At 36.8% G+C, this 21,478-nt stretch overlaps 2 protein-coding genes across 4 annotated transcripts in view; one reads left to right on the top strand and one right to left on the bottom strand.

Annotated features, from left to right (window-relative positions):
• Window positions 1–1,696: 1,696 nt before the first annotated feature.
• selenom (selenoprotein M) lies at window positions 1,697–8,038 on the top strand. Its single transcript, XM_071582272.1, is given in 4 exon segments — window positions 1,697–1,759; window positions 5,836–5,871; window positions 6,021–6,055; window positions 7,283–8,038. Coding segments are annotated over 4 exon segments (411 nt in total). The 3' UTR covers window positions 7,560–8,038.
• A 1,895-nt stretch (window positions 8,039–9,933) lies between these two features.
• Window positions 9,934–21,478, bottom strand: part of smtnb (smoothelin b) — a 107,914-nt gene continuing 96,369 nt past the window's right edge. For 2 of the 3 annotated variants that reach the window (XM_016229235.1, XM_016229233.1), the window contains 5 exons: window positions 20,974–21,147; window positions 20,766–20,886; window positions 19,674–19,825; window positions 12,859–13,026; window positions 9,947–10,013 (listed from right to left, as the gene is read on the bottom strand). In XM_016229235.1, coding sequence (XP_016084721.1) covers window positions 12,879–13,026; window positions 19,674–19,825; window positions 20,766–20,886; window positions 20,974–21,147 — 595 coding nt within the window. In that variant the 3' untranslated portion in view covers window positions 9,947–10,013; window positions 12,859–12,878. Of the gene's footprint in view, window positions 10,014–12,858; window positions 13,027–19,673; window positions 19,826–20,765; window positions 20,887–20,973; window positions 21,148–21,478 lie in introns of all 3 variants that reach the window. The other variant, XM_016229234.1, reaches the window with a different exon arrangement.

The following is a 21,478-nucleotide window of genomic DNA, read 5'->3' on the forward strand; positions in this document are numbered from 1 at the left end:
GGTTGGTGACTGAGAAATTGCTGAAGGTCACCCACAATAATGTGCATTATGACCTACTTCTGTGTCTGTGTGTGTTTTATTAGAGGACGAATGAAGAAGCTTTTGAACCATTCGATATCTGATAGCGCTAATTACATTGAAAGGCTGTCTGCGATGAATAAAGCCACAGTTACACAAATGCACATGCATTTCTCTCTTTCAAACACACACACACACACACACACACAAACTAACACACATTGATTAATGTCACACATTTATACATATAATAGAAATGATAAACAATAAATAAAACCCAGAAAACATGTAAACAATATCAGTATCAGTTAAACACCACTGAAGCAAAGACACAGCACTTGGGTCCAATCTAAATGTATATAACCACAGCTGTAATAATAATAACATAACATATAGGCTATTATATTATTCAATTATGTACGTGTTTGCACTTGTGCTCTATTGCATATTACAGTTCAACAGTTATAGTGTTTGCATCAGTCTATTTCTTACCCAATTTCCTTGTTCAAGACAGACTGAAAAGAACTGGTGGTATGTTGACAGGAAATATTATTGGCACCGATGGAAACCAGGCTCACTGATCAATATATTCGTGTTCAAACAGCTTCGCAGACATTAAAAAAGCTCATCATTATGCGACAATATTGTCCAAGCTGATAAATGTGAAAGCTCGTTCACTCAATAGCTAGATCCAATGTGTCACCTCAGTGTCCGTTCTTCCTGTTACATTACCGGCGAAGGACCTTGAGGTTTCGAAGGAGAAAATGAGTCGCTGAAGGCAGGTGCATTTCATCTGCGGATGTCGCGGTGTTCTTCGACGTGATTTGGTTTCGCCAAACAAACCGCAGCGCCTGCTGTCAATGACAGACGCGAACGGTCACTGTTGTCCTTCAGAACTGCTGCTGCTCGCGCTTCATTCTTACAGCAGCGCTGCTGGCGTTGCTTTCGTCAGCGATTTAATCACCGCGGACGTAACGCTCTTGTCACGTGGTATTCCGCTGAAGCGCCGCTATAGATATAATAGATCATATTTGAATTTCCACCAGAGCATGCGAGGTAGCCAAAAGGTTAAAGGTTTCGCATTTAGCATTGGTTTCATGCTCTGTTTCAGTGTAAATGATATGCCGCATGAGAACGCTTTGCCGTTGTCATGGCAATCAGCGGGTATCGTTTTTTTAAGCATACATTTAAGTATGCACATTTTCACATATTACGCTTTGAATGCCAAATGTGTATCTTTTTGTCAAATTTTGTTACATTATTACAATCATTACGTATGAAAACAACGTATTAAGTAGACTAAAATTATGTACAAAACAAAGCTGAGGGGGTCATAGCCATATCACCCTGCAGCCCAAAACTGGTTACCCACTGAATCTAAGCAGGATTGAGCCTGGTCAGAACCTGGATGGGAGACCTCCTGGGAAAACTAGGTTTCTGCTGGAAGAGGTGTTAGTGAGGCCAGTAGGGTGCTCACCTTGTGGTCTGTGTGGGTCCTAACACCCCAGTTTAGTGATGGGGACACTATACTGACAAAAAGCACCGTCTTTCGGATGAGATGTTAAACCGAGGTCCTGACTCTCTGTGGTCATTAAAAATCCATGGTCTCATTGTAGACCTTTGTACAAATCATTGTAGGCCTTGGTCATCTGGGCCTACAACGTCACCCTGGTCCTCCATGCCTATTGTGTTGCGCTGGTCCTCTATTCCTCCAGCTCTACCTGGGTCTCTACCCAGCCAAGTCCGACCCCCCTTTTTCATTCAAAAAGCTGTTTCACTCGGATATATGTCACGATAGAGAAGAAAAGATGATAATGCTGTTTCACGCTGACTTTAAGTGATTACATGCTTTATGCATTACATGCAGAAATGTTTGTAGAATCATTAACCATATGAGAAATAATAAACAGATTGTTTTAAATATTTTAGTAATTGCAGTTAACCGTTGATGGGCAGGTTGATGTTGTTTAAATTTCTGTTTGGTTGCTGTTGAACTTCATAATCCTATGATTCTTTTATGAATGCACCTGTCATACCATTAATTTGATAACAGCATCTTATAAGAAAGTCACCACTTTGTGATATGACACCGCAGCACTTCAGACCAACACATGTAATGTCCATACCCAGAATCATGTGTTGCATGTAAGCTATGTTTATTTGCATTGGGTTTAACTAAGATTTTTAGCAAAATTGTATTATGAGATATGACTGTGGTGTTGTATTATATAGCTACAGAAAGTGAGCCATTTTAATAAGATAAGATGTTGGTGTGTTTGTGAGAGTGATTATGTAAGCTGAAACTGCCACTGGTGAGAGGGTCTTCTACAGAATTTCACACTCTGGTGCACACTAGACTTGAGTCTCTGTACTGCGTCGGCTTCTGCACAAACAGAGGCAATGCTGCTCACTACACAATATTCATGCATTTAGGCTCTGTACATTGTTCATCCTAGATCATTTTTCCACACTCTGTTTTTTTTTTCTACAGATATTACAAAGTCTCCCATCATCCCAAATAAGTTTTTAAACATCTGACTAAAGAAAAGGGGATCAGAAGAAAGATGTAAAGCTAAAGAACAACTACAGTGCAAGGAAAAAATACAATTAATTGCACCCAATAAAGTATATAGTCTATATTCATCTGCTTATATGATTAGTTTGTCACATATGTCACCATGAAATCAAAATTGACAATGTTTCATGAAAACGCTGATTTTTACACAATAGGGAAGAAAAGACTATTAATTGAAGGTATATATAATGCAGTTACGCAGCTGCATTCAGATCAGTTACAATCATTACATTACAATATGCAACATTCACTTTTACCATCCATGGATAATAACTCCCAGCCCATGCCGTTTTCTTGTTTCACTCAGAATTACATCACGATATGGTAGTAAAATCTGTCATACCTTTCATTTCATGCATGCTGACTTTAAGGTGATCAACTGGACAATTTTTTTTTACTTTTTTTAACAATTAATTGTACAACAGATTAAGAATAAACATGCTACAAATGACATCTGCAACTACAGCATGTTGAATGTGTACTGAGTTACAGTCAGTAGGATAAGAGGTTGCATAGGATACAATGAAAAAGAAGGCTGTTCCAAAGCCTTATTTGTATATGAGAGATGTTCAGGCAGAGTGAACCCAAAATACTCCTTAATGACACAGCAGTTCAGTGTCAGGATAATAGACCCCATGTCTATTTAAAACACCACTATGTGGATGTTTGTCCAAAGAGCTATAGAAGTCAAAACAAGGTTCGCCTGTAGCATCACACTTCGTTACTGTAGACATACTATGTTATGTTTCACATAATATGACTTTTCCAGAATTCAGATCAGACTTGTTCACCAATGGATGTTTTGCAGTGAATGGGTGCCGTCAGAATGAGAGTCCAAACAGCTGATAAAACATCACAATAATCCAAGTAATCCACACGACTCCAGTCCATCAATTAACATCTTGTGAAGGGAAAAGCTCCATGTTTGTAAGAAACAAATCCATCATTAAAGGGGTCATATGATGCTATTTTAAAGATCATTATTTTGTGTATTTGGTGTAACAGAATATGTTGACATGCTTTAATGTTCAAAAAACACATTATTTTTCAAATACTGTACATTATTTTAGGTCCTCTATGCCCCGCCTCTCTCAAACGCTTCATTTTCAACAAAGCCCCCTCCTTTGACAAGTGCAGTCTGCTCTGATTGGCCAGCTGACCCAGTGCATTGTGATTGGCCGAAAACCATAAGCACGCGTCGGAAATGTAACGCCCCTTACCATAATCGCGAGCGTCAGCTTTCAAAGTAAATATCAAGACAGTTAATAATGTTGTTAGTTTTACCATCAGTTCAAGCCCGAAAGGACAACAGAGTCGCATAACAGACACAGTGATGATACAGTACACAAGCCGCGTTAAAACAGCTGATGTGCTATGATTTCTGACAGACTGTTCACTCTCCTGTGATGTGACCCTGTTCCCCTCACACACACACACACACACACACAACGCGTTACTCTGCGCAAAACTCCGCATTTGAACAGTCAATAGCAAATACTTAAACTAATAACAAAACAGTAGCTGATTCAGAAGCGCCAGATTGTCATAGCAAAGTCAGAATGGGGGCGTGTTAGAACGAGCCGTTTTAGGGGGGCGTGGCAGAGTCTTAACTTTGATAAAGAATATCTCTTTGGATTTGAGACTTTAGTCTTTGCAACTTTACAGATCTTCTTTATGCACCAAGAGCTCGTATCACTTCAAAGAGAAAGGAAAACTTGAAATCGCATCATATGAGCCCTTTAAGATGTTTTTTTACTTCCGGCTAAATAATTGAGCTGTTTCTGAAAAGGTTGTCTGGTGTGTTTGTGAGAGTGATTATGTAAGCTGAAACTGCCACTGGTCAGAGGGTCTTCTACAGAATTTCACACTCTGGTGCACACTAGACTTGAGTCTCTGTACTGCGTCGGCTTCTGCACAAACAGAGGCAATGCTGCTCACTACACAATATTCATGCATTTAGGCTCTGTACATTGTTCATGTGTTAATTAAGGCTTTTAATTACTCTTTATAAACTTGAGTGTTTGTGTATGGATTAATGTTTAGGAGTTTAGTGAAGGATACACCGAAATGAAACCAGGGTTTTGCTGCAGAATTCAATTAAAATTAAATGTCAAAATATAAGTCTGTATGAAATTCACATGTCAAAATAAAAGTCAGTTAGGTCTAGCCTGAGGAAAACCTTTTAAAGGGGTCATATGATGCGATTTCAAGTTTTCCTTTCTCTTTGAAGTGATACGAGCTCTTGGTGCATAAAGAAGATCTGTAAAGTTGCAAAGACTAAAGTCTCAAATCCAAAGAGATATTCTTTATCAAAGTTAAGACTCTGCCACGCCCCCCTAAAACGGCTCGTTCTAACACGCCCCCACATATCTACCTCACTATGTGGAAATATTAGCATAATGCCGCCCAAATGTGCACGCAAAGAAAGAAGGCGTGGTTTCTGTGTGTGAGAGAGAGACAGACAGACAGACGGACGGGGTCACATCACAGTGGAGTCAGCTGTCTTAACCGTGGCTTGTGTACTGCAAACACATACCAGCTTCATCACTGTGTCTGTCACGCGACTCTGTTCCCCTTTCGGGCTCTGTCTTTACATTTATTTTGAAAGATGACGCTCGCGATTATGGTAAGGGGCGTTACATTTCCGACGAGTGCTTGCGGTGTTCGGCCAATCACAATGCACTGGGTCAGCTGGCCAATCAGAGCAGACTGTGCTTGTCGGAAGGAGGGACTTTGTAGAAAACGAAGCGTTTGAGAGAGGCGGGGCATAGAGGACTTACAATAATGTACAGTATTTGAAAAATAATGTGTTTTTTGAACATTAAAGCATGTCAACATATTCGGTTACACCAAATAATGATCTTTAAAAAAGCATCATATGACCCCTTTAAGAAAAAAAATTGAATACCCCAAAAATAGAACATATTCTTAGAAAAACATTTAAACATTATACAACAGTTCTGGTCTTTGAATTTAATTGGTTGAGTGCTGATATAAACTCCAACGGCACTGTTTTCATTTCGCGTTTGAGACGATATTTATGTGTATTTGTGGTAAAGATTTACCAGTGACTCTTTCTGAAAATTACACCCTACACTATTAGGTGACGACAGGTGATTGCCTTTGAGTCATTGAATCATTCACTCAACTCTTTGTTCAAAATCTCTTACTTTATGCAACATTTAGTGACTAGAAGTGTACTTTATTTGTTTCTACATATCTTATTTCTCAACTTTCTCCAGACATGTGGTGGATGACAGCTGAATAGGCTGAGGGAGGTAAGCTTACATTCACTTCGTATATCATCACTGTGATATTCATGTTCTCTAGACAAACAACTGTAATGAAAACTATTACTGGAAACTTCACATTAGCTCACCTGGTTATGTTGTATTATTTACTTCTTTCTCCTCTCAATTCATAACAGGTCAAGGCTTTTGTGACCCAGGACATTCCTCTTTAGTATCCTTTAAAATCACCTGATGACCAGTCAATCAATTATGGAAAACAAGAATGTCGATAAAAAAAAAAAAATTAATTAAAAAACACTATACAAACTGACCATCAAATTGACATTTTTGAAAAATTAATTTAATTCATATTTAAAAGTGTTGTTAAATATAACAATAAAAATTGGATTAAGCAATTGACAGATTCTTTTTTATTATTGCAATTTAAACGTTGCTTTTAGGATGATTATTTATTATGATACATTTATCTACATATTAAAACATGAAATAATTGTAAATATCTCATTTGTCAGTTTGTAAAAAGATTTTTTTTTTTTTCAAATTAATAAATTGATCATTTGTTCCATCATATTTTGAATTGTCATTATAGAGGACTAGAAATGTCAAGACATTTACTGTAACAAAATGCTGCATTAATGAATAAACACAAATAATTATTAATTTTTTTCCATTTAATCAGTATTCATGTTTATTTATTATGTATGCATTCATATATTCAAAATGTTAAGTCTCCTTAATGTTGTAAAGGCAACTTATGTTTAATCTAAAATATACGTATACATCTAGAAAACAATAACTGCACCTTTCATTCTTAAATGTATCTTTTTACAATCTTTTGTCTCGCGCTGTTTCCACTCCCTTCTCACTTTTCACTTCCCTCCAGACTTATATTCTGCGTGTCTTTGCTGCAGCTCTTACTCTAGTTCTCAAGCCACAACATCCAGCTTCTGCTAAGGTTACCATGCTTTCTGTGGTGGGACAGAAGTCTGTTCTGTAATTCAATCAAAAAAAAAAACGAAACCTTTACAGGGTTACAGCTTTAAAACAGATTAACTTTCAGCTGTTCAGGTCATTGTCATGTGATATCCAGTAGTGTACCCACATCCTTCACCTTTCAATCATTTCTTTGTTCAACTGCAATGCAAATCTATACATTGACACCTTAATTGAATCTAAGGCTGGGACAGAAACGTGTGTAATTCTCAGGACACTTATTTCTGATATCTGTCAGCCAAATAAATAGATGTCCTGTATCACCTTTGTCTCAAATCACATTCATCCACGCAGAGTCGAAGCACAACCAAAACCGCAAGACCCTTGCAGTTTTATTGTTAACCACTAGATGGGACAAAAGTTAACTGCAGTTTCAATAGATTCATTCTTATAAATGTGATTTTTTTTTTAGCACTTGTTAAGACCTGATGTGATGCACTTGTCCTCATAACCTATGCATTTCTTTTTCTTATCTCATACTTATAAACTGAGCTGTGTTTGTGTTTCAGAGAATCCCATTATCTGAAATGACTCGCACTGAGATTAACAAACTCTTGGAAACCCTGGGCTTTTATAAAAAAGAGAATCCCGAAGACCAAGTGCCAGAGGAGTTCCGCTTCGCTCCAGCGAAAGACAGTCCCTTTGAGGGCCAATCTACCAGCCCGCCCCCTAAAACTGATACTGACCAATCAGAGGCCGATTCCCAGCACACAGATTTGTAACCCCTTATGTAAGAGCGATGGCGTGGGACGCTAGCGGTGCGAGACCTACTTGATTTACAATTACCGTGAGAACTAAAACCGAGCCAGTCGAGCTCTCTTCAGTTTAATGTGGCCACATTATTGTTATATTACTGTCAACACACATTCAGCAACTTGATTTGATTATTAGTGGTTGTTACGGAGTTCAAACACTGATTGGAAAAATATGTATTTAGAAATTCAGTGTGAGAGCCTACAAGTGTGCGAGTAGTTTATGTTTGTGGCAGTGAACTGTAACGGTTGTTTGCTCTCACTGTTCTGTACAGAACCTTATTTCTGCCCAAAGGGGACGTTAATGATGTCCACAGCTGTAAAAGCCTGAGACTGGCTGCGGACTGATGATCTCTGTTCTCATGGCCACAAATCAGGCCTCCAAATAGACTGTGGGAGCATTTCTCAGGTACCACCGAGAAAATAAATGGCTTAAACATCACAGCAAATTAGTGTTTTTTTTATTTATTATTATTCAAAATAAATTATGAAAAAGTATAGAGCCCTGGAAGTCTGGGGAAAGAAAGTTCATGTATCTTTTAAAGTCTTGAAAGCTGTAAAATCATGGTAATGCAAGGGTCATGATAAAAGACCAATGTTCAGTAATGACATTATTAATAATGATAAACATTTTTTTAGCAGTAAAATTGTAAAACATTGCGAAAACTAAAGATATAAAATTCAATTGATGTGGTCACATGCACATATATAAGACAATGGCTACAAATGTAGCTCATCTAATCATAATTTCGACTTGTTTAAAAAAAAAAAAAACTACCTATATAGAAATAGACAGATCATTTTATACACATACAGTAGTATGCTTTTTGGGAGTTTTACTCAATTTTATCTTGCCATTTTTCTACCATCAATAAAACATTTAAATAAATGTATCTAAAATTATCTTGAGTCTCTTAGCTCATTGTAAAGTCTTGTTGGACTCATGATTATAAATCTTTTTCATTCCCTATTTCAGAAAATGCAATAAATGACAAACACATTTTTGGTGTCATTTATGGTTTTAATGATTACTATACAACACCATGGTGTAGGGAAATACTGAGTGAACAATAGTTTTTGAATGAGTGTGTACAAACATTATAATGTTAATGTTTATCTTTCCGTGTGAATGAATGTTAATGAGCTCTACTCATGCAACCTTCCAGTACCAAGCAAAGTCACTCTCTGGCGTGGCTGCTGCAGTAGCTGTGTTTCGTCTTCAAAATTAAATTATGTGCAGTCATTAAAACTACAACCATCTTTAGAACCAAATATATAAACATCATTAACCTTTTCAGGTGAATTTACTGCTAAAATATTCTTCTTCTTCTCAAATTGACTCAAGACTAGGGTTACTCATATATATATATATATACACACACACACACCGTTTAAATTAAACTTTTGTTTCTGTCCGAAAGCCATGTTGTAAAGATGTACAAAGACAGACCCTTTAAGCTTATGTTTTGGGACAAACTTCATTGTGTCCAAATGAAGTTTAGGAATATCAACAAATCCAAAATATACTCATCCATAAACGAGGACAGATCACAAGTGCATCTATACATGCATGTTTGTGTATTTGATATCACTTCAAAATGTTTGTTCAATTCTCGCTAAGAAGAACGAGGCAGACGTCGGATATCTGCAGAGAAACTAACCAGTGTTCAGTGTAAAACCAAACTTTAAATTAAGTGAAAAACATTTAAAAACAGTTCATGAGCTGCATCTTGCACTCAATGGCTGAAGCCAGAACAAGCAGTGAGATTAATATTCTTGCAACTTTTTTAAATAAACAATATCGCATACAAATGAACATATAACCTTAATTTCTTTTTGAAACAAAACTAAAACTTCAAGTAAGCTTGTGAAAGCATGCAGGTCAGAGCTCCATTAACAGCAACAGTACCGTAAAAGCTTTTAAAGCCATAGATATGGGCAATCAACATAAAATCATGTTTCGTTTTAGCACATGAAATCAAGTAAGAGGCATCTTGGGAGTTACACTAAATATAACTTGCAATTTTCATTTTTTGCAAACTTTTTTTTTGGAGCAAACTACTGTTCGTTTAAACAAACTAGTGTAAAAAAAAAAAAATTAATTTCCATTCATAAAAAATCCCTAATGAGTTTTTACAGCTGGTACAAGAGAAGTTGTTTGGCTGTCTGGAAAGTAAACACAATTTTAACTGTTGAACAGGGTCAGAATGAAAAAAAAAAAAGAGTTTAAAGCATGAGTCGTTAGAGAGTGTTGAGCATCAGAAGTCAGAGGTCTGCTGCGCCCGCGCCATCATCATCTCATGCTTGCGCAGATGGTTCACCAGTGACTGAACATACGTGAACACACACTTGGAGTCTGGTTTCTTACCCATGATCATCATGTCCTCCACCTCCAGCAGGGGCATGCAGTTAGCATTGGCCTATAACTGGATCTAATATGTTGACTTTTATTTGGCACTTGAAATATCTGAAAATATCAAATCTGCTAATATATGATGTTTTCTCAACGTGAATTATTGCAGTGACTTTTAACCAGCTGGTGTTTTTCACCAGTTCACACAGGTGTAGGGGAGTAGTACTTGGCTCATCATGTAATATTAATATTTCTTCCCTGTGATGCAGCCTCTCTGTGTGAAATAAAACAGCTTTTATTAAATCTTCCTGTCATCTTGAGTAAAAAATTACAGTGTGTACCTTAAAGTTGCACTATAAATTGAAATAAAATCAATATCGTGATATGGCCGAATGGGTGTTTACACAACAATTTTCATCTCAAAACTTTTTATGCATTTTGACCATTCATTTACACGACAACAGTGTTTTGGGGGCCTGAAAACGCAAACTTTTCAAAATGCAAATTACCGTGACAATGTAAACTATAAAACATGCATTTGTGAAAATGGTAACGTAATACACATGTATTGTGTTCAGTCTATAGTCATGCGCGAGTAATGCTTATGTGTTTCTTTACAAAACTACATTGCCAACTACTGGTCTCGTCTTTTTTTTTTAAGTTTAACTTTTCAAAAAAACCAAAATAATTTTTTTTGCAGTTTTAGTTCAATCGTTGTCATGTAATAATGTGATATATAATTAATTAAATATGTGCTGCATGTTTCAGAGTTAAGCACAGCTCTGTGTTCATTTACATGCATGCAGCTCATGATACAGAGTTTCTGAGTCTTAAAGCATCTTTGTTAATTAACTGTGAACTGAGTGATTCTGAGACACTTAAAACACTATCATGAGCTGCACGAGTAAATGAACACAGTGCTGCGCTTCAGTCTGAATCACGCTACAAATATATTTGGCAGCAAACCACCAAAATAAAAGCTCATAGGGTTACATTTTTAAACCAAAAGGTAAATATTAGTATTGCAATACATTTATTATGTTAAATATAAATATAAAAAAAACTTATTTCTTTTTAAAAATTTTATAGTCATACTGAAAGAGTCAAAAAGGAAAACTTAGGAAAACTGGCCTTTCCACACTGAGTGCGAAAAAGCGGAACGAATATCGGACGTGATGACGCGCTGGAATAAAACAATACATTTATATGGAGGCTTCCACATAGACCACGAACATTCGCGGACCGAAAATGCAAATGTTTTTTTTCGCACCAGTCTGACGAACCTTTTCAGTTTCGCAAAGCGAAAACACAGGCCGTCCAATAAGATTTGAGCTAGGATCATGTGACCGGAGCAGCTGCTGTTGCACAAAAGGGTTAGAGTGGTGGCGCTGTTTGGAAAACCAGTGAAAACAAACACCGAAGAAGAGTATCCCGTATAAGAGAGTGGATGCTGAGTTCTTGTTATCATTGGTATTTGAGAACAGATTTATTCTCACATATTCTTTATACAGAATAACATTTCTAATAATTCTCCACTGAATCGTGATCTGGAGAGCACCGTCCGTTTTCTTCCACGTGCGCGAGTGTTAGGAGTCAGAACGCGTTCACTCTCTAGTCTAGATCTTCCGTATTTAAAAAATAGAGTGAAACATTTTTCTACACATGAAATATGAAAGCAGATAGACATGATTATGACAATATATTTTCTGTATGTTTTGTATGCAGCTCATGGTATTTTTTTATAGCAATAAAGGATGTTTATGACAAATATTAGCAGTGAAGCATTATTAAACATACAAAGAGTGCATGTATCTGCTTATTATAGAATCAAAATCAACTATAAATCACAATCGGAAGCTATTACAAGCACTCGATGATGGTTTAAAGTGGGTAAGCAAATAAATTTTCAAGTGTACCTTGATGCGAATTGTACTTCTAATTATATTTTAGGATGTAGCCTATTCTTGTAAGCATTATAGTTTGTGTTTCTGGTGTAGAGTCAAACTTTGTTTATCATAATTTAGATGTTAAATCCATATATGAGATACATATCTGAGGAAAAATGCATTGATGGTCAGCGCCACCTAGCGTGCAGGCGTGAATTAGCAGAAGACGAACAATCGTTTTGCGCTCGGTGTGAAAGCACTGTTCGTCTGCGATTCGCCTCGCTTTTTCGCGTCGCGCTTAGTGTGGAAAGGCCTTTAAGCAGAATTTTTTTATAACTCTGTTCACTTTATAGTTACAGAAAGAGGTTTCAGTCAGTACTTCTGAAGAATAAACCCAAATTTGTCATTTTTACCAAACCTGCACAGTACTAAAAGTATGGTCCACACTAAAAAAAAAATACAAATACAAATAAAATACAATAAAATAAAGTCTTTAGAGTAAAAAACACTTTATGCAGATACGCTTACCAACCAAATCACCCCATCATTCTAAAAGAATTATTGCAAAATCTAATCACAGAAAAACTAAATATTGCACTGTCACACAAGATTGTGCACCCCTATAGTGCACCTTTAACATAATGCCACTTGTTTTGATATTTTAATATCTAACGCAGTGATATTCAAATATTTTTAGTGTGCAAATACTTTTTGGGGGGTCACTATATGTGGTATTACTGATTTAATGTGTCTATTTTATTCATTTGTGTTCATTTTAATTCAGCAATAAAAATCTATTTCTCCAAACAATTAAAACCAAATCAATTTTAAAACGTAAAATCCCTCCTTATTCTCTAATTGTCAACCTCTTCCTGATCATTACTACTACTTTGATTTCTTTTTATTTTACGATCTATTTTTTCATTGAATGTTAGAAGGAAATGTTTTAAACGGTTAGTTTGCTCCATCTTGTTTCATTCTTGCCAGTCCCAAGATTGACTGAACTGAGTTTCTCCTCAAAGATCTGATCTGGCTCTCACCGTTTTGACCCTAGGAGGAGTTTTTGGTTTTGACCAAGCCCTTCTGCACCAATCCCCTGTAGAACTCCTGGAGGTACGTGTACACGCACTTCCAGTCCGGCTCCCGCATCCGCACCATATCCTCCACATCCAAAAGCTGAGGACAGTCTGCCAGTTTCCTACTCTCACGTCGAGGTTGGGGACAGAGGAAGGGAAGAAGACAGAAAAAGGACAGAAACAAGTGGGATATACAAAGCCAGTGAGGAGAGAGAAATGAGACACAAGACAAAATCAAAAAGCCAACATTAAACTCTGTGATGACAGCATATGTAACTGTGTTTTCATGCCTCACATTCATAACAAATATATGTGCAAAGACAAACAACATCAAAAAGAGCAACAATGCATCCATTCTGTGATCTCATTATGCAAATGTGACCGTGAACAACAACAACACAATACGGAGACAATAACAGCAATGCAAAAAGTGATGACTAAACACGTAACCCTTCGTCTCCAGACAAACACTGTTTGTCTGACTGTAAAACAGCCTGTAGAAGATCAGTGATGGGATCATGCTGGAGCGGTGGAGAGTGACCTCTTTAAAGGCACACATCTGTTAATGCTTGCAAAGTTCCACCAGGAACTGAGTGAACAGCAGATTTCAAGTTTTAAAACAAATTTAAAACTTTAAACAAAGCTTTATTTTTTTAAATAAGGAGTTCCACTATTCAACAAACAGTCGGTGAGATCTGAATTTCTGAATCTCAATGTAGTCCATTGGTATATCACTAAAGGTGCTTTAGTGGTTTATAATTTCTATCTGAAAGTGTGATTTTTTGCATCCTTTTCCAGCTACTATTGCCCACAACTCTAAACATCGGAAGGGGAGCAGTTTGACACCATTCTCATTTGACTTTTTCCAGTCAAAAGTCAGAGTATGAGAGGTTGAAGCTGTCACAGAATGTAATGATTTAATACATATAGAGAGATGCTAATGTTTACAACCAAACAAAATCACTTAATTGAAATACTGTTATCTCAATTTTGGCTTACTGTCTTACTTCAGACTAGGGCTGGGCAATAAAACGATAACAATAATTATCAAAAGATATTTTGTTCTCTATAAAATGACAAAACATGATCGCTAAATGTTTGATATGTTTATGCACCAAAAATGGAACAAAACAGCATTAACGGCGCCACATGGACCAATTATCGGCTTTGCTCAAACGGCTTTTACATGCATATACCATGGTTTCACTGTAGTAACACTAACTGCACCATGGTATTGTGGCAGAAATATGGCATATGCAATATGGAATTTTATTATATTATTAAAGGGGTCATATGATGCGATTTCAAATTTTCCTTTCTCTTTGGAGTGTTACAAGCTCTTGGTGCATAAAAAGATCTGTAAAGTTGCAAAGACTAAAGTCTCAAATCCAAAGAGATATTCTTTATAAAAGTTAAGAGTCAACCACGCCTACTTAAAACGGCTAACGCCGCCCAAATGTTCACGCAAAGAAAGAAGGCGTAACTTTTATTCTCGCTGTAGTATTGTTGTTGCCGCCGCCGCCATGTCGTGAAGATGCGTGTGTGTTTGTGTTCTGTGTGTTTCGTTGTGAAAGCGAAACTACTTTGTTTGGCCTTCCAAAAGAGGATGATATTGCTTCGTCATGCCTGGAGCTGATCAGTGCTGGTCGCTGAGGAAATACATCAACTTCGCGCTGTGGATTGCTGGATCGGTTTTCACCGTGGACGAAGCGGAGTCCAGCTCCGGGTCGTCACATGTGGTTGCCGCAAGCCCGCCGGCCGCGCCGTTCTCAAGCCCAATGGCCGCCACTCACTCTAGCCCGCCGTGTGTGACGCTGTGTGTTTCGTGGTGAAAGCAATTTTGTTTGGCCTTCCAAAAGAGGACACGACTAGAAATCAGTGGTTAAGTTGTATTTACAACACTGTTCCAGAACAGTTCAACCCAAATATTCAGATGTGTGCAGCACATTTTATGGAGGACTGTTTACTGATCCTGGGAGAGTAGACTACAATCCTGGCTGTTCTGACTCATAGACTGTAAGTAAGTTTTTTATATTTAAAGAATTTGCCACTGACGATTCAAACGCGAGTTTTGAGCAGTGTAGAGTAGCGCTTGTTGTTTGTGATTTCTCCGATCACAAATGCAGACATGGTTTTATGTTTACGCGGTGCGATGCAACGCAACACGTAAAAAGACAGTATAAAGCCCCGTTCACCAAGAACAATAACTATAAAGATAACTATATTAGCGTCCACACCAGCGAACGATATCGTCTGTTTATTCTAAGCGCACGCGCGTCTGCCGCTTTAAATTCTTGAGCTCGTTACAGCAGGATGGATTCTGACTGGCTGTCAGTGTTTTATCGTTCGTCAGCTGGAAAAAAATCGTTTTGAAAGTGATCACAACTATATCGTTCCTCTGTATCGTTATCGTTATAGTTGTGGTATGAACCATGCTATTCTTTAATATTGAGAACGATTTTTAGAACTATATCGTTATCGTTATCTTTATAGTTATCGTGCTTGGTGTGAACGGGCCTTTAGTCATTATAATCCGTAATTATGTCCCCACTGGATGCAACAAATGCCTCGTTTGTAATGGGTTTTCATGTTTTTGTCTCATCGCTCCGGCCGGACAGGGCATCACAGTATGGTAAGGGGCGTAACATTTCCGTCACACGCTTGAGGTATTCGGCCAATCTCAACACACTGGTTAGCTGGCCAATCAGAGCACACCTCGCTTTTCAGAACGATGAGCTTTGTAAAAATCGACGCGTTTCAGAAAGGCGGGGCATAGAGGAGAAACAATAATGTACAGTATGTGGAAAATAATGTGTTTTTTAACCCTTAAACCACATAAACACATTTCATTACACCAAATACACAAAATAATGTTCTTTTTAGCAACATCATATGACCCCTTTAATGTAGGAGTATTAAATGAGTATTGGTTTTTATTAATCTATAGCATCTTTGTATTTGTATTTATACTAAATGTATTTAGGCTACTGTTTTTTTTATATACAAATATTGTTACATTTGACCATGGTAGTGAGGTGCTGTGTGTGATTTTACTTGTGGTTATCATGATCTAATTATGATACTATAGATGACTAATTGTTCCTTTAAATAAAAGTACAGTCCTAACTCAAACAGTCAGAATATTTACATTTTACCCTATAACTATAAGGTTGTTACAGTTTTTACAGATGTTGCCATTTTTGTTAATGAAGATAAATTTACATCTGCATCATGCCATAAAAGTCAGGGAGCACAAACCTGTTTCATGACTTGAAACAATATCAGCCATTAGAATGCAGAAACTAATAAATTAATTTCTCTATTAGGATATTTTGTTAAGGAAATAAGACAAAAAGGATTTTACTTCAGGTTACTCATGCATATTTTGATGTAGAAAAATATTTTATAATTATACATTATTTGAATAATGAATATTTTTGAATATTGTACAGATTTGTGAAATGTTCACCTGTTTAGCAAGTGTTTATCATGTTCTGACAACAACAAAAAAAAAGTTTAAAACTACAATTAACTGTCTGGTTTCTACAACTTTCACTCATGGAAAGTAATCTGCCTTTAAACTTAAAATAAACTTAAAAGATTTTACATTTAGAGTGATGATTATCAATATCGACTGATATGATACATTTTATCATGATAATTTTTTTTGGCCATATCACCCAGCTCTACTTAGTTTAGACAACAACATTCCGTGAAGCAAATTCATTAGTTTTCAATGAGAGTTGAAATTCTGAGAGCTGAGTCCGAAATTTTCGCAAGTTAAAAATTAAATACGACCTCACGTTGTGTCAATCACGTTTACACACTGCCTCCGAAACTTTCATCCATCATAAAAAAAAATTCAGATCAGGTTAGATTTTCTGTGTTTTCGCATCGGTAGCAAGCATTTTGATAGGAAAGGATGACGAATACGAAAAAGAAAAAAAAAACGCATATGAAAATTAAGGGCCTTAAATAATTGAAAAGTGACGCAATGTGGCAACTACCATGGAAAATGATGACAACAGAGCTCGTGATCGGCCAGAGAACACTGAATGCTGCAGGACTAGCAAACAACAGTACAGAGGCTTAAATAACTGAATATGAATTCACCTTCAGGCCACAACAGCAATTACAGATGGTGCCTTTAATGATGACAGTTGGGGTAGGGAGATAAACCAGTGCTCACAGTCAGGTGGAGGAAAATGAAATGAGAAAGTGTCAGCTAGAATTACCTGGACACAGACTGACCAAAGGGGAAGCAGGTTAAGGCCTATTCTCAGGTCAGAGAACAATACTGACTTTGAGTAATGCTCTTCTGTTAGCAGACACTATTCTGGGGAAACTCGTGAGCGTTCAGCTGGATGTTTCTCATTTAGAAATGCATGAATGTTAGGTTAACTGGGAAACGAAAAAGGAAACAAGCAAATTTAAATCATAATTTAAAAAGCTAGTAATTAAGGTTTATTTATTTAAGTGGAACGAACTCAAGGACATGACAGCTATTAAAAGGTGATTAATCTGAGAGGACTGGAGATGCAGATCAGAAGAACTTGTTAAAAATTTTGGCTGTATTAAAACATTTACTTTTTAGTTACTCAGCAAGGATGCATTAAATTAATCAAAAAAGACAGTAAAGATATTTCTAATGTTATAAATGATTCTATTTCAAATAAATGCTGTTCTTTTAAACTTTCTATTTATCAAAAAATCCTGAAAAAAATGCATCACGATTTCCACAAAAACATTATTAACATGGATAATAATCAGAAATGATTTTTGAACAGCAAATCAGCATATTAGAATGATTTCTGAAGGATCATGTGACACTGGAGTAATGGTGCTGAAATTTCAGCTTTGATCACAGGAATAAATTACATTTTTAAAAATATTCACATAAAAACTGTTACTCTAATGGTAATAATATTTTACAATATTAGTGTTTATACTGTATTTTTGATCAAATAAATGCAGCCTTGGTGAGCAGAAGTGACATCTTTCAAAAACATTTTTTTTTTAAATCCTAGAGCTATGTATATGAAGGCAGGTTACTACAACAAACTGACACTGAGTGTTTGCCTAAGTGTGTTATTTGGAGTTTGACAATACTACAAACATGGGGGAATTCACTAAGAATCAGTTGTGTCTGCTGATAGCATCATTTATTTGCACACGCTCTCTGCATGGTTTCAAAATCTGATTCAAAAAATAAATCATTCAAAATAGGTAATGCCACAAAAAAGCCTACAAAAATAAGAGCTGAACACAATTTGCAAGGCATATCTCAAGACGGTTCTGAGCAGTAGGCTGTAGCGGACGCAGCAGACCACCTCAATCTGGCATCGTTTACTGAGATTGTACAGCCTCACTCCACCGCTGTGATATCCAGGTACTTGATCAGCTCAAGATGCAGAAAGTGTGCATGACACGTCTGGATATTTGCCTGGTTATAACGGAATTAAAACAATGTGCACAAACACTTGTACACAAACAACTGTTTGCTGCCAGCTTTCCATCTGAGGTAACAGCAACACATTAACTGCATGAGGTCGATGTTTCTAAAACACCTTATTCGCACAGAAGAGACTGTGTGTGTGTTTTGTCACTAAAGAATAAAATTCTTACATAAATTGTGACATTAAATGCAACATGTTAATGTAAGAATGCATTGATGAACATGCTAAAGAACACACAACTGGTTGAGCTCGACGTCAGAAGCAACTGTTTAGTGAATTCACCCCGTAGTGCAGAAAGTCACATTTGAATTGCATTTCTGTCTGTCATTTTATTGGTTCTTAAATCTTTTGTAGGGATGTAACGATTAACCGCGAGCCGGTTGAAAATCAATTCAAATATGTGACAATTCAAATCGGTTGAGATGCTAAACAAATCGCGATTCAATTAGGGGTAGGAGTTTATATGAATGCATGTCTGAGGGGAACATACTGTCTTTAGAAAAGTTTAGATGGTATTTTTTCTTTTCATCTTGCCTCTGTATAATGCATATTAAAGTTCATAAGTGCAGCGCTGCTTTGTTTACAGCAGAAACCAAGGAAACGCTTTAAGCGCCACCTGCTGGCAGAGAGTGAATCTGCGTCTCATTCAGCTCGTCTGCTGTTTCGGTTTCATGCAGATATGTTTATGCATAGTTTCACAAAACTGAAGTCAAACCATTTTGTTTTTGCTTCAAATTTCGAAATTATAGTATGTAATTTAGATTTAAAAACTGCTCATGTTGCATATTTGCAGCACCTTTGTTTGGATCAAGATTAAAATGCAGTGGTTGCCTCTAATTTTAAATGGAAAGAGCACAGACAAAGCCTTATTTTGTTTATATGAAGAGATTTATTTTAATAGTGTTACTTATTTATTTGATTTGGGGCTTGTTTTAAATTTTTTATTTAGTTTTGTTATTTACATTTACATTATATTTAAATTTTGTTATTTAGCAGACGCTTTTATCCAAAGCAACTTATAAATGAGGACAATAGAAGCAATCAAAACCAACAAAAGGGCAATAATATGCAAGTGCTATATTAGTATATTATTATAGTGTTATATTTCAATTTCACAAAGAAACATGCAGCATTTTGTCCAAGCAATAATAAAAGGACACATTTAATTTATAATTTGTCTTAAAAAAAAAAATCGTGAATTGAATCGAATCGTGAAAGCAAAATCGTAAATCGAATTGCGAGTTGACTGAATCGTTACATCCCTATTCTTTTGTATGTGTTTGATCATGTGATATATGCGACTCTGGACTCACTCTGCCGTGCTGAAGGCCACCTCAAAATTCTGCCTGCGGTTTGCGGGACTGAGGCTGGAGTAATCGAAGGCCTCTGGAAAGAAGTTATGCACCAGAGCACAGAACGCCATGCCATTACTCCAGCTGGAGGAGAAGTTCTGGATATCCACATTCTTCAATGGAGGAGAGAGAATCAATATGAAGACAGAGAGCAACGATTGCCAATAAGAACATACACTACCGTTCAACCATTTGGGGTCAGTAATATTTTTTTAATGATTTTGGAAAAAACGTCTCTTCTGCTCACCAAGGCTGCATTTATTTGATCAGAAATACAGTAAAAACCGTAATATTATGAAATATTATTACAATTCAAAATAACTGTTTTCTATTTGAATATATTTTAAAAAGAAATTTATTCCTGCGATGCAAAGCTGAATTTTCAGCATCATTACTCCAGTCTTCAGTGGCACACGATCCTTCAGAAATCATTCTAATATAATGATTTGCTGCTCAAAAAACCTTTCTGATTATTATCAATGTTGAAAACAGTTGTACAGCTTCATATTTTTGTGGAAACCATGATACATTTAATTTTTCACGATTCTTTGATAAATAAAAAGTTAAAAAGAGCGGCATTTATTTTAAATAGAAATGTTTTGTAACGTTATAAATGTGTTTACTAACACTTTTGATCAATCTAACGCATCCTTGCCAAAAAAAAAAAGGATTAATTTCCTTATAAATAACTTACTGACCCCAGGCATTTGAATGGTAGTGTAATTAAATAAATGCAGCAAATCTTAAAGAATGAGTGAATAATGACTTCTATTTCAGTCTGTTCCTCATATGAAGCTACTTTAGTACTTTCTACAGCACACCAATGAACTATATTTCAAGTTTGAGGACTGTTTTTAGGGCAGTTATGTGGTGCTTTGTCATTTTTGGAGCTTGATAGCCCTATATCTCATTCACTATTAATTGTAAGCACATGCTAAATAACTGTGTTTTATAAAAGAAAGAAAGTCCAAAATGCTTTGGAACAACTTGAGGGTGAGCAAATGAGCAATTGAGGTTTCATTTTTCATTCAGGATCCGATTTTCTCCAGTTACCTCATAGGAACGGGTCTTCGATCTGCACCAGTCCAGCAGCATCTGTTTGATGGAGTTCGCATTGGGGACACCAAAGCTTGTGGAGCGCTGCACCTTGTTTACTTGAGTAATGGCTGAGTTGCTACAGTCAGAAAGAGAAATGCTGTTGAACAGGTGGTATTTCTGTGAGCTAAATGAGCCTGAAAGTGTGTGAAAACCACAGGCTCACCCTCCAGAGCCTCCAGTGTTCTCGAGCTTCTCGATCATGGCTTTTCGTGCCTGTGCTGCAGATATTTTGGGTAACGTCTGAGCCCTCATCAGCTCCGATCTCTCCGCCTGTCTGCGCTCAAGAGCTGATGTTCTGCTGGAGCTACGAGATGTGTTGTCCTCACGGTCAAAAACACTGAAAGAAACAGAGAGGAAAAGTATATAAGAAAGAATACATTACAGAATAAATCACCCAACTATGACGAAAGACCTTAAACGTCCTCAGAATCCACGCTCACGCGGGTTGCCAGATTGAGGACACGCAACAGGAACAGAATGGAAGGCAACAAGCCTTGCACTATAAGGTGATGAGTTGATTTATCTGAGTTTTAATATATTTTAATATTTTTAGGTTGGGTAGAATCTGCAGTCTCTGACCCAGTTCGTTTGCTGGCCTGCAGACACATGACTCGGCATATAGACAACTGGCAACCCTGGTTGGCTAAATTGGCAGTGTGCGAAATCAC

This window comes from Sinocyclocheilus grahami, unplaced genomic scaffold (genome assembly GCF_001515645.1).
Source record: "Sinocyclocheilus grahami isolate Dianchi unplaced genomic scaffold, SAMN03320097.WGS_v1.1 scaffold349.1, whole genome shotgun sequence".
Taxonomy (NCBI): domain Eukaryota; kingdom Metazoa; phylum Chordata; class Actinopteri; order Cypriniformes; family Cyprinidae; genus Sinocyclocheilus; species Sinocyclocheilus grahami.